This window comes from Crocodylus porosus, unplaced genomic scaffold (genome assembly GCF_001723895.1).
Source record: "Crocodylus porosus isolate Cpor-Errol unplaced genomic scaffold, CroPor_comp1, whole genome shotgun sequence".
Taxonomy (NCBI): domain Eukaryota; kingdom Metazoa; phylum Chordata; order Crocodylia; family Crocodylidae; genus Crocodylus; species Crocodylus porosus.
The window spans coordinates 46,401,047-46,414,474 of NW_017728886.1; the positions used below are offsets into that span (position 1 = coordinate 46,401,047).

Genomic DNA, 13,428 nt, shown 5'->3' on the forward strand with positions numbered 1-13,428 from the left:
TGCCCTCCTTACGCATATAACTGCTGCCCTGAAAGATTACCTCCACATATGACAAGCCCTCTCTGATGGCAGATCTTGACATGTAGGTGGTGCCTGGCAGCAGCAACGTTAGAGCAAGCCCACCTGGCCTACTGCACCCTGTACAAGCTGCCCATCACCAAAAGAACTGGTGGCCTCCAATGGCAGTTGCTGCATGGGACCCCGGCCACAGGATCCTTTGTCTGCCACTCATACTCAGCAGCAGCATCACCTGCCCTTTCTGCAAGGAAGTGGTAGAGGACACTTTTTTCCACACCCTCCTGGACTGCCCTCTACTGTAGCCACTCTTTGTTGCTCTCAGCACCCTCTGGTGCACTAGACTTGGACTCCTTTAAGGCTGTGTTCATCTTCTCCATCCTGTACCAAGAGGCCAAGTAGAGTGTGTAATCTGCCTGGCCAGGCCAAGATGGCAAATCTGAAAAGCTCTAGAAATTGGCTGTTGGGTCAGATCCTATGACCTCCTCCAACTCTTCTGCTTCTTGGTATGGGCACATGTCACATTTGGATACTTCAACTGGCAACAAAATGTGGACCAGTTTGTGTCATGTTGGGCCATCAAGTGGGCACTCTGTAAGGTGGGAGATGGACAGTAGATCCTACACGTGTAACCCCACGGGAAGCATGGAGGGAAGGGGATTGCCATACTTGGCCCCTGGAAAGACCACACATTTCTTTCACCATTTCTATTTAATATTTTTTATAATAAATACAGGTTTAAAAAGTCTTTCTTTCTCTCTTTTATATAGCCTTCTCTTTTCAATCTTTGGCTGATCTCTCATATGCAGACACTTACATCTTAATTATCTCTAAGCTACAGTATTCTAAATAACTCTGTGGAACTACCTCTGGAAGATCACTTGGAAACATTAACTCATTCAGCATGTAGCTGGCTGCTTCCCACACTACAACTTTAACCATAGCTGGTAACCAACTAATATAATGTCTGGCTCTAAACATGGTTTGTGTCCACATGCAGCACTGTTAGTAACCATGGCAGCTGAGAGTGTACTGCCCACTGCAGAGGCCAAAGCACACATTTATTTTTCTTTAACATAGTTGGGACATTTTGTTGCATGGAAATTCCAAACACCTCCCAATTCAGCATCATCTGTAAATGTATTTAACATGAATACTCTTTTTCCGGATCTTTGAATAAAGAAGTGAATAAAACAAAGCAAACACCAATCTCTGCAGTTCCTCAAGAAGTATTCCTTAGCAATTAAATTCTATTTATCAGATTTGTACAAACGCTAAGAAATGCATTATAAAAGCACAATGTTGCCCTGGCAGAGAAATAGTTTACTTAATCAAATAGGTATTTTCCATCTTATTTTCTATGATCCTCTTTAACTTTGTTTATGGTCCTTCATCCAGTTTTCAAAACTCCTGAGAGTACTTATTATCTTAGCCAATTTGAATTCATTTTTCCAGTAAGCCTTCACAAGACACAACATCAAATAAGTACTTTACTGATGTCCAGCTTTATTACATTTAATGCATTTTTTCTGCTAATTTAGTAATTTGATTTAAAAATGCTATTCCATGATGTTATTTATGAATCTGTGTTGTTTATTATCCTTCATTCTGTTATCCTCTAAATGCTTGCAGATTTTCTTCTCATTATTTTACCAGGAACTGAAATTAGGTTTACACGACAGAAGCTGCCAAGACTGCTATTATTTTAAAGATTGGTATCATATTTGGTTTCTCTCTCTTCCCAGTCCTTTCATGTTTCTTGGGTTCTCTAAGAATTTTCAAAAGAAAACTACCACTGTTTAGTACATTCCCACAGTACCTTCAAGTGTAGATGCACATACTCACATGGTATGGATAATATAGAAAGATGCAATTATCTTTCAAGCATTCCCTTGCTTGCCTTTAATTAAATACCTTTGTTTAGATCTTTATTAATCCATTATTGTCTGCACTGTTTTTCTTACTCTTTCCCTTGCTAAAGGCACTTGAAATAGGAGAGCAACCACTACAGAATGGCTGCTAAAGTCATATCCATCTTCAGTTGTTAGGAGGTCTTTATGGTGATTCTTTCCCATTCCTACCTAAAGTATATTTACTAGAATAACCTTCTCAGTCACTGATAGAGCATTCTGGGTTTGTTTTTTGGGGGGAGAAGGGGGGGAGGGGAAGTTGCTGTGCATTGTCTTCTCCTTCACAATCTTAATGGAACCCATAAAATGCCCTTTAAAGGGGGCTGTGGTATTTTTTTATATACTTGATGCAACCAGGAAGATCTGTAGAAGTAAGTGCCTTCAAATAGTTAATTTAACATTGGATGTGTAAGCTTTTCATACCTGGATTCAGGAATAATAATTTAACATTAACAGTTTTACAACTTCTTAGGATCTTTTCCACTGTATGTTATATTTTGGTATGTCACCAGAGAAGAGACATCTACAATTGCTCTTTTATTACCCTTAGCTATACAAGCCAGTTAAGTGAAATAGGTGTTACCCTGTAAAATCAGAGAAACTTAGTCACTCTCAGGGGAGGGCAGCTGAGAACAATAGCTCTCTTTGGGAAAAAGGTCTTCTAAAGTAGTATTCAGATTTTTTGCTACATATTCAGTCCTATGTTAAATTTCAGGATGAGAAAGAGAAACTTTTAAACTGCCATTTAGTCATTTGACTCAACAGTAATCTCGCTTCTTCTACATACATGCCAGTCTACCCAATTTGGAACTAAAGTCTTCCAGACTCTTGTCTACCAGCTCTCTTAACAATAAGTGAATCAGGATAATTCATGCTAAATGGTTTGTATTTATCTCAAACAGAACACAGAGAAAGGAGACCAGTGCCTCCGTTCTCCCTGGCCAAGGGAGACTATGCTGAAGTTGACAACAAGGGCTCAGTTCAGATCACATACACAACAGCAGATCTTGGTTTACAAAATGCTGAGGTCCCTCACTCCCTCTGAAATGCTGACAAGCCCCCACCTATCTCAGAAAAGAAACATTTCTCACAAGCCACAGGAAAGCCCCTTTTGCATTGTAAAATAGATATGGTGAAGCTGAGGGGGGAAAAAGCGGGCACTGCTCTCATCTTATGTTTTCCTTTTTAAGCACACCAGTAACTTAACAGTGGCTAGTTATTATACTACCCAAATCCATAAAAACACCAGTGGTATAGATACTTGGGGGAAAAAGTCTTTGATTTGTAGTGCCTTGAAATCATCTACACACATATGAAACTATTCCTGATATACAACGCATTCCAGAAGTTTTCCTTGGGCTCACATTTTTCATTTTAAAATTTCAGATGAATTAAGTGTCTACCTCTTGCTCAACTGCAGAATTTGCCATTTGTGGTTTGGTGTCCAATGCCAGTCAGAGCCTCCTGAATTTAGAATGAAATGCCTCATCAGCTGTAGGCACATGTTGGAGATTTGTAAATCTGGGGTCCATAGCAAAGGGTGGGGAATTTGGGAGGTGGGGGGCAGGAGGCCTACCACCCAGTTTGCTGACTCCCAGCAAAGTTGGAAGTTCTTACACAGTTAGATTTTAGCTTGGTTTCCACATATGGCTCAGAAACTAAGGTTATAATCTTTCTCACCTTCAAAGCTGTTTCCTTTCTCCCAGGTTGGATACAGATATTCAAGATCTTATAATGACATCTATTACCAACTACCATGAGGATATAGGACTTGTAACATACTCCAAAGCAAAGGAAACCCACAAGAGAATATTATAAAGCTGCTCTGACAGCTAAGCCTTTGCATCACTTCTTCCACTTCGTAATTCTTCAGTTTATTTTTCCCTATGCTTTTTTTGATGAAGACTGAAGCAGAGCTGCTAGGAAAAGTAGTTGTCTGAAGCAAAACAGAGAGAGATGAGCTAATGCAGAAGAATACTGTCCAACTATTCCTAATTCCCCTCCTCCACAAACTTACAACCGTCTCTGCTTGAATAAGAGGCTCCAATATGGAAGATCTAGAAAGGTATCAGTCTGCATTAGTAACAGTAACAAATCTCAAAAAGAAGAGGCAGCAAACACATGGATGGAAAATACAAGAGGAAAACAGGGCAGATTAGGCATTTCTTTACCTAACCTTGTCTGCCTATGTCCTTAGACCAACACAGCTACAATCAACACCCCTGATATAACACATAAGACTTCTCTTACAATGGGATGCATGACAACAATGGCAAGAAAGCCTGGGGCAATCATATTACAGGAGGTTGTTCCTGAAATAGTAGTACCCAAATTCTAAGGAAAATGCTAACTCTGCACCTCAGCTACATGAGTCTGGTACAAGTATCCTCATAGCAAATTCATATCCATGTTACTGTGTCCTGTATTCTCCACTGGCCTGAGTACATGTGGGTTAGTCTGTCTGCCTCTAAGTGCATATTCCCAGGCTCTCTGCATGGATATGTGTTCTAAGATGCTGTCCAAGTCAAGTATATCAGTTGTGACAGACCTGGTACGTCCTTCGAAACTGTAAGCAGTATCGATTCCTGAACAATTTTGCTTGCATGCCCACTGCAACGTGGGCAGGCCAGAATCAGGTTACAGCAGAGTTGTGTTCTATGCCATCTCCCATCTGACCCATGAAAATGCAATCACCGGGTTACTGTAAAAGCAACATAAAAAAAAATAACTGAATGTGAAGATTTTCTGTTTGATCCAGGATGATGTCCAGCACACAGCAAATGAAACATGCTTAAATACCTCAGCTCTTTTGACAGAGCAGCAACTAATATGCTAGTATTAAAACCAATTTTAATGCCTCTGAAAATAGTGACTAGACTGCTGGTTTTTAGTCTGTACATTTTCAAAACCAGTCCTCCAAATCAACTTATTTTTTGTCTCTAAAAGCATTAGCAATGAATTCTATATAAATAATTATATTTAGAAGCACACTAGGGAAAGCTACATATTTGAGTAAACAGTCATAGTACCAAGTGATATAAAAACTACTAAAATAAAGAAGATCACTCAAACATATTTTTTCTTGAAAGCTAAGAAGGTGATAGTTAAAAGCTTGGGATCTTTACAATTAAAAGACAGAACAGCACAATTATATTTTTAAAAACAACCCTTCCAGTTCTGGAATTCAACCTCACTAACTACCCATAGATGAATGACAAAACAAACAGTTCTTTTTCAACTACAGCATTGATATTTAAAAATTTTATTCTTCTGTTTGTAAAACCACTTTCTAAACACAAAACTACAGTGTGACTTCTCAATTGTAATTATTTAGGTCCCAAGCTAATCAAAAATATCCAGTAAAATGCTGCCACACTATGGCATAATTTAGACTTGCAAGCAAAAGAACTAAGAGCAAAGTAACTGAGCTACTTCCAAAGAACAAAATAACTCAACTACTCAACTGCAGTGTCTGATCACTGTTTAAACTGATCTGCTAATTCAGTGAGGGCCAAACTTTTGGGCAGGCATGCCACTAATTAGCACCATGGCCTCCGCAGTGCCACTTTGATACCCATCCCCTGCCTAATCTGCTGCCCTGATTCTTCTCCCAGACCTCTGCTCCCTACGTGATATGCTGCTCTGCTTTCTGCTTCCTTCTACGTGCCACCTGCCAATTTTGCTGCTGTGCTTTCTGCCTGCTATCCTACCTGTGCTGTGCTACCTGTCTCCTCCCTGTTCTGCCACGTGCCACACAAAGAGGGCGTCAAGAGATGCCAAGTATATGGGGGCCCCAAGGGCCCTGGCCCTCCTCGGGAAGAGGGCGGTCAGTTGAAATGCGTAAAACTTTCCGCTAGAGGTACACCGATATATTGGTGCCATATTGGATCAGCACTGATAAGAGGAAAATTAACATTATCGGCTACCAGCTTTTTTTGGCTGGTGTAGCCAATAAATGTACCAATAAATACAACATGTCTTATAGCCAGGGCCCCTGGCTGCTGTGCACATGAATGCAGCTGCACATGTCTAGGAATGCAGCACTGCAGCATGGAGAGCAGTGCCCTGCATGTAAATCTGCAGAGGGAAAGGGAAGTGGAGCGCCAGATAAAGGCCTTCATGGTGAAGGAGGGAGTGGGACAAAGGCAGGGAAGGGGCTGGGGGTGCTGCCCAGCTAGGGCAGTGAATGGGAACCTGGGGCCAGGGTGGGGAGCAGGATGGAGCAGTGGGTACCTTGTCCAGGGGGTCTGGGGAGTGGGTGGGAGGACGTGAGGGGGGCAGCTCCCCATTGTATGCACCCCCCAGGGACATGTGCCCCTCAGATTTGTGCATGGGGTGGATGTAGGCTGCCTACTGCAGGCTCAAGGCTGTCCGCTCTGCTGCCTTTTGCTCCAGGAGCTGCACGCTGGCCGCATACTAGTAGTGGGGGCAGTGAGTTGTGCTTCCTGCCACCTGGCAGGCTGGGGATGCAGTGCAGCCAGTGCATGGCTCCCAGGGCAAAAGGCTGCAGGGCAGCCCACATCCACTCTTGCCCCATTTGACTCTGCACCTAAAAGCAACCCTGCACTTCAAAATGCTGGCAGCGGTGCTTCAACTAAAGCTGATTTCACTAGCTTTAGTTCAAGCACAGCTGCTGCCATTTTTAAGTGCTGGAACACTGATGCCCTGGACGAACCACTCCATCCCGCAGCTCCATCCTGCTCCCTGCCCCAGCATATCATTCACTGCCCCGGCTGTGCAGCGCCTTAGTCCGAGCCCCACTCCCTGATCATGGGGGCCTCAATCTGCCCCCCATGTCCCTTCACCTGCCACAAACTTACTTGTAGGGCGCTGCGTTGCACGCTTGCCAGGCTGTGCTCCTGTAAATCAGTTATCAGATCAGTATTGGCCAATATGACTGGTGAATAATTGGTTATTGGTATTGTCCAAGCAAACCTCTAGCGGAGCACCCCTACTTTCCACATGTCTATCTTAGGCCTCTCCACAAAAATAAGTCAGCGCATACGGAGGCTGCCCATACCATTTGTGGCACACGTCATATTTTGCCTGCCTCTGTGTCAGTTCATTAAGTAGCATATATTCTACTGTAACCTGTTAGATAAAATCCAGGTACAAAAATCTAAGTTCAAGGAATTCAATTTTTCACTAAAGTGACAGGAAACAATGAAAATAATTTTCTATATGGTGGCTAAGAAACTTCAAAACACTCAAAAACAAGGTTCATGTAGCATCTGTAAAAGAGGAAATGTAGGGCTTGTCAGTAGGCAGGTACATTACTATTATTCAAAAACACGTTTTGCTAGCATTTCTTTGCGTGTCACTGTTAAACAACTACCAAAAAGAAGGGAAAATACTGGAGATCTCATTACTAAATTTTTAACCTTGTTCTGATGGAAAGCTACAGAACTTTGGCATCCACTTACATAAAACTAGTTCCCTATTTCTGTAGCTGCAACAAGCAAAACTGTTTTTCAGTATTAACAGGAACTCAAAACATTTGGCTTGTAGGAATTTTGTTTTAAAGCTGGTACAATACACCTAAAGGTTGTTTAAAATGGCTTATCTACCTTGCTGCTTTTAAGCATTGCAACTCTGAAGGACAGCAAATTTCAGAGACAAGATTTGAAAGATAGCAGTTTCCTATACAAAACATACACTATCTTAATAATTGTATCATTTATATAATTTATAGCTTCTATAGCACTTGTTTCACAAAAAGATATACATTATTTCTGTAGGACAATGACAATACTACTTTCCAGCTACTTAAACATTCTATTTTAATGCAGTTTCAATAAATCATTTTTACATAAGCAATTGGATGGGGCTTAGAACCCTAATAGTTATTTCACATCAGAGAACATGCCATTTAAAATATTCCCATTGGACATAATAAAGTACAGGTTTGGTCCCATGGAATTCCTAGACTTATACTATACTAGTGCATTACAGAAAAACAACATAAATAGCTTTGAATTCTAGCTATTCCAGCCCTATCCAACTGCTATTCTCACAACTTGCATTGAAAAATAATATTACCATGAACTACATGTGTTGAGTCTTCTTTAACATGGTGTTTTATTCAACTCTTTAAATCCTCAAAACCCAAAACTCATTAGATTACATAGCACAGGGGTGGGCAAAATACAGCCTGTGGTCTGGCCTGCAGTGGGTACTTCGGTTCTGCCTGGCCCAGGCACTGGAAACTGCGGCGGGTCCTGCTGCCTCCTGGGCTTACAGCAGGGCTAGGGCAGCTCTGTAGCTGGACTGCCTTTCTAGGCAGTCCAGGTAACGGTGGTTCCTTCCAGCTGTGCTGCACAGCCCCGACCCCACAACTGCTCCAGGCTTTCCCACCCAGGCTCAGCAGCAGTAGCGCGGGACAGAAGTACTGCTCAGTGTCAGGTAAAAGTGGCCTCTCCCCCTCACCACTGCTGGCACCTCCTGGTGTGGCCACTTGGAGCCTGCGCTGGTGTATGCCATGTCACCACCATGTCTGAGCTGCCCGGTGGGGCAGCGCAGAGCAGATCCAGGGCAACCCGGTGCGGGCTGTAGGAGGCTACACCAGGAAGTGCTGGCAGCAGCAAGGGGGAAAGGCCACTTTTCCCCCTGCGCTGAACAACAGTCTTGTGCTGTCATTGCTGAGCCTAGGCAGGCAAGCCCAGAGCAGGCACAGGGTGTGCAGGGTCAGGGATGTGTACACAGGTCCCCACTGGTACTGCAGGACTGGGGCTTGTGGCAGCAGCAGCCAGAAAGAGCTGCTGCCACCAGGGCTGCCTAGACAGGCAGTTTCACCACAGAGCCGCCCCAGTCCTGCTGCGTGCCCAGGGGGCAGCAGGATGCGCCACGGGTGGGTGGCGCAGAGTGGGCCAGGTCTGGGCTGTGCCTGGGTTCCGGCTGATCTACTCTAACGGGGGTGAGTCCAGAGCAGGCATGGGGTGTGCTGGGGCTGCATGCTATTCGCAGTGGCAGAGGCAGGGGCTGAACAGCTCAGGGAGGCATGTGCGGGGGGCTCCTATGCATACCCCACCATAAATGCAAACCGCATAGTCATACCCTCCCCAGCACGCAATCACACACCCCACAAATACTGCGCTCACCCGCACCCTCCCCCAGACACACACTTGTGCACCTCTGGGGGGGAGCCCTGTGTACTGCTACATTCACACACCCCATCACACACATGCACCCACACTCCCCCACACATACAGCCCCCCACAAACCTCATACCCACCCACACATCCCCACAAACATATCACCCTCATAAATCCCCCATAACCACCCATCCACATCCACCACACACACCTATAGTCCCCCACAAACTCCATACCCACCCACCCATACCTCCCCACAATATACAAGAATATGACTTCATTTTGAAGTATTATGCAATCACCTCTATATACACATAGCAAAACACACACAAATCAGGACAAAAATATTCTTTTAAATAAAATTAAATATGCTATTGTTAATATTTGATTTTTAGTATACAGTATAATGGGTTTTTTTCCTGTTCCAAGATGGCAAATCCCCTTCCCAAAAGGAGTGCAGGAAACCCTCTCTATTTGTGGGTTTGGCATTCACGGTTTCAAATATTCACGAATACTGAACCCGCATTTTAAATGCACTTTATACACTTACAGGAGCTCCTCGGAAGCTCCACACTTGCTGCCACCAGGCTCCTGCCATCACTGCCGGAGCCGTGCCCCATCCCCCACTCCAGCCGCTGGGGTCACCGCATTCATGAACGCAGTGCCTTATTCACAGATTTCGCCATTCACAAGGGATACGAGACCGTATCCTCCATGAATGGCAAAGGTCGCCTGTACTTCTAGGGGCAAGGGGAAGGACTTCCGGTGGCAAAGGTCATGGGTCAGGACTTCTGGTCCTAATATGGTGACCAGGGGTTTGGGCACCTGTCAACAGGCAAGGCTACCTTTGTGGCCCTCGACAGCTCACCAAAACTCATTGAGAGGCCCTTCAGCTGAAATAACTGGCCACCCCTGATATAGCATGATCATATTATTTATTTTTTCTCAAAATATTTTGAATTTTGGGGCCCAGATATTTAAAATATCAAGGCAAGTTATCTTTCACACATTACAAATCTTTAAGAGTAAAGAGACACCAAAAGTAACTTCCAATTCTCAAGCCACTGATTAAGGATATTACACAAATTCTGGTGGAAATTAAAAAACAGATTTACTGAAGAAAGAGTCTCTGTCTTCGAGTCATGCCTCTTAACCTTCATTCCAATTCAGATTCAGAACAACAAACATCCTGCTAGCTTGACAGCCTGACAGAAGAACAGCTGCCAAGACTAAATGAACACTGCAGAGCAGGGATTGGCAACCTGCAGTCCACAGGCCAGATCTGGCCCCATAAAAGTCTTATCTGGCACAGGGCATTGTTGGCACAGAGCTGTGCCACGCTGCCCACTCCCTCTTTAGTGCTCCCTCCCCCTTCCCCATGCAAAGACTGTTGTTCCAACATATCTGTACTTCCCTTGCTCTAAAGGGATTGGGAATCTGCAGCAAGTGTGACTGCAAGGAGCTGGCTGCTTCAGGGGACAAAGACTTCTGGCCCATAAGCACTAATGGGTCACAAGCTTTGGCCCACACTGGCAAAAAGCTGCTGACCCCTTTTGTAGGGGGATTCCTAGAAGCCAAATGCTGCTACCAGAAAGCACGAACTCTCTGATTCATAATTTTCGGAACAGGCTAATGACCTGGGGGCCTCCCTTCTTTTAGGCTGCCAAATTTAAAATAGACTGAGGGAATCTGATATTTGTAGGGTGAATGCTCACTTATTCCAGATGGGTGTTGAAATGTGAGGGAAACGGAAAAATATGAGCAACTAAAATTTAAAAAAATTCTAGCCTATTTTAAAAATGTTGGGCTTTAACAGTGTCCAAAGGATTCAGTTCAGCTACAGGCATTAAGATATTTCCATTAATCCATGTAGAACTTCCTGCACTCTTACTGAGTACATATGTATCTCTTTCTCTGAATAATTCAAGCCTCCATCTCAGTAAAATGTTTAAAATCAGATAAGCATGTTTAACCATATATATTATATGAAATACAAAATTATACATCTAATTACAACCAGTCACTTAAAAAACCCCATGATTTCTTGCTACCATATCTTTCCCTACAGACTTTTCTTCTATGAAAGATATAATATATCAATTAATCTGATGTGGAATTCTGTCTCATGGAAAAAGATCAATTATGATTAATAAGATCCTTAGTGCTGCTCAATTATAACTTCCTCAAAGGACGCAAAAAATCACACTTCATCACCATTCATCAGGCATTCCCCCTCCAGCAAACTACAAGAAACTTCATACCTTCCTGAACTTCTCCATCTGCTTGTAAAGATCAGGATCCAGCTCTTGAGAGACATCTTTCATCCACAGTAGCGCCCCTCGGTATTCAGTTCGATACTGTTCCATTCGGTTTACTGTCAGCCAGGTATCTGAGATAGCCCTATATCTAAAAGTCTCCACTTCTTGATACAGCCTGCTCAAAGGAGTACGCAAAGCTAATCTAAACAGGGGGGAAAAAATAGAATTTTAAACTGACCCCCCATCATAAAAGTATAATCTTGAATCATAATCAAAAGAAAAAGAAATTTAACAGAGGCTTCTCTAACATGCATGAAACTGACAGATTAGACCAAGGGTCAGCAATATTTTTGGGCAGTGTGGCAAAAATACCACCTCAACTTGTAAGATGTTGGCATGCCAGGGGCAGATGGTGGGGGAGCCGCGAGGGGTCTGATCCTTGTTGCGGTATAGCCTGGACCCTCTCCTCTGCCATCCATCCTGAGGCACATGCATCAAAATGCCTTTGTATGCCATGTTTTGGCACCCGGGCTGGCAGATGGTATGTGTACAGCCATTAGTGGCTGCAACAAGAGGTAATGTAAAATAGTGCCACTTTACTGTGGCAGACCTCTATTGACTCTGTAACAGGAGAGCCTGGGCAGCCCAGAGCTGTCCACATTCTCTAGCTGCCCCAAGCCAGGTGCTCTGGATGCCTGAGGGGCCAGATCCTGAGCATCCTTGGACTTCCCACACAGGATTTGGTCCCTCAAGCCCCCGAGCACCTGCCTGGCTTTTCCCACTTACAGAATCTCAGGGCGACTCTCTCTAAGCAGGAAAAGTTGGGGTTCCCTGCTTACAGAGACCTGCCCCAGGATCTCCAGGGGTGCATCTCTAAAAGCAGAAAAAGCCCATAGAGGTACTGACACCAAAGCATGAGACCCAGGGCCTGTGCCTCCAAACTAAAACCCATGTGGCCCCATGCCTCCATACCAGGACCTGTGCAAGAACCTGTGCTTCATGTAGAGACAGTCTGGTGTGGTCCTGGCAAGAAGGCACAAGTCGGCATGAGACCTAGGGAACTCCTGGTGTCCCATGCCTTCTTGCTGGCATCTGCAGACCCATCCCTCTGTGTAATGTATGGATCTGCATGGGTCCCAGTGTCGGGGGGTACCAGGAATTCTCCAGGATTGCATACTGCCCCGTGCCTCCTTGTCAGGACATGAAGCACAGGTTGACATGTGGAATTATGGGTCGGCACAAGTGCCAGTGTGAAGGCTCAGGCTGATGGAGTTTGCCCCCAGTCCTGAGCTGCCCTGTGCCTCTGCACCAACCTGTGCCTCTGTGTGACACATGGGTGAACATGGGTCCTGGCAAGGAGGATGGACTAATAAGGGACATGGCAAATCCCCGAGCAAGGAGAACACGTTGCCCATGGTCCTGCACTGGGTTCCTATGGGATGTGGGACCACAGGTAATGTGCAATTCACCCAATGAAGTAGATCAGCTCTGACAGGCCATCCACTTTGCTTGGTGACATCCCTTTTTACCCTTTGTGTGTATTTTGTGCAAATCATGATTTCGCTATACAAAATTTGAAACTTGAAGTCAATGAAAGAGGAGCATTTTTAAACGCATTCTTTAGTGTCTGAACATGTAATCCTGTATTTATGTCAATTAAAAATGAAGACAAAAAAACTTGCTAAGGGAAATTAACCTTAAAAGTAATAAAACCTTAGAAAGCAGGGCTGTGTGAAATGTTGGTCATTGATTCGATTCGGAGGAGATTCGGCCCGCTTCGGAGGTTGAATCTCTGAATCCAAATCTAATCAGGAGACCCACTGAGCTCTCCAAATCAATCGGAAGCCTCTGTTTGATTCGAGGAGATTCAACGATTCTGCCACAGACACATATGTTTTTTCTACGTACCTTGAGGTACCAGGCATAGCTCATGAATGCTGAGATTGTGGGGCGGATGGAGTGTGCCATGGGAGCATCCCGGCAGCAGACCCAGAAGTGGATCCAGTTCTGGTACTTCTGGTCCACCACAAAGCGTGTGGGGGTCTCCCCTCCACCCCCAGGCTTGGCAACTGGTGCCTCCTGGGTTGGGGGGGGGGGAACACCTGGGGTCCTCCCACAGCCAATCACGGAGCCAGAGAGGATCCCCCACACGCT

General features: G+C 44.5%; 1 protein-coding gene across 6 annotated transcripts in view; it reads right to left on the minus strand.

Annotated features, from left to right (window-relative positions):
- ICA1 (islet cell autoantigen 1) overlaps positions 1-13,428 on the minus strand; it is a 122,545-nt gene that overhangs the window by 76,148 nt on the left and 32,969 nt on the right. For 5 of the 6 annotated variants that reach the window (XM_019533823.1, XM_019533831.1, XM_019533850.1 and 2 more), the window contains one exon: positions 11,278-11,476. In XM_019533823.1, the coding sequence (XP_019389368.1) occupies positions 11,278-11,476 (199 nt within the window). Of the gene's footprint in view, positions 1-11,271; positions 11,477-13,428 lie in introns of those variants that run through there. The other variant, XM_019533855.1, reaches the window with a different exon arrangement.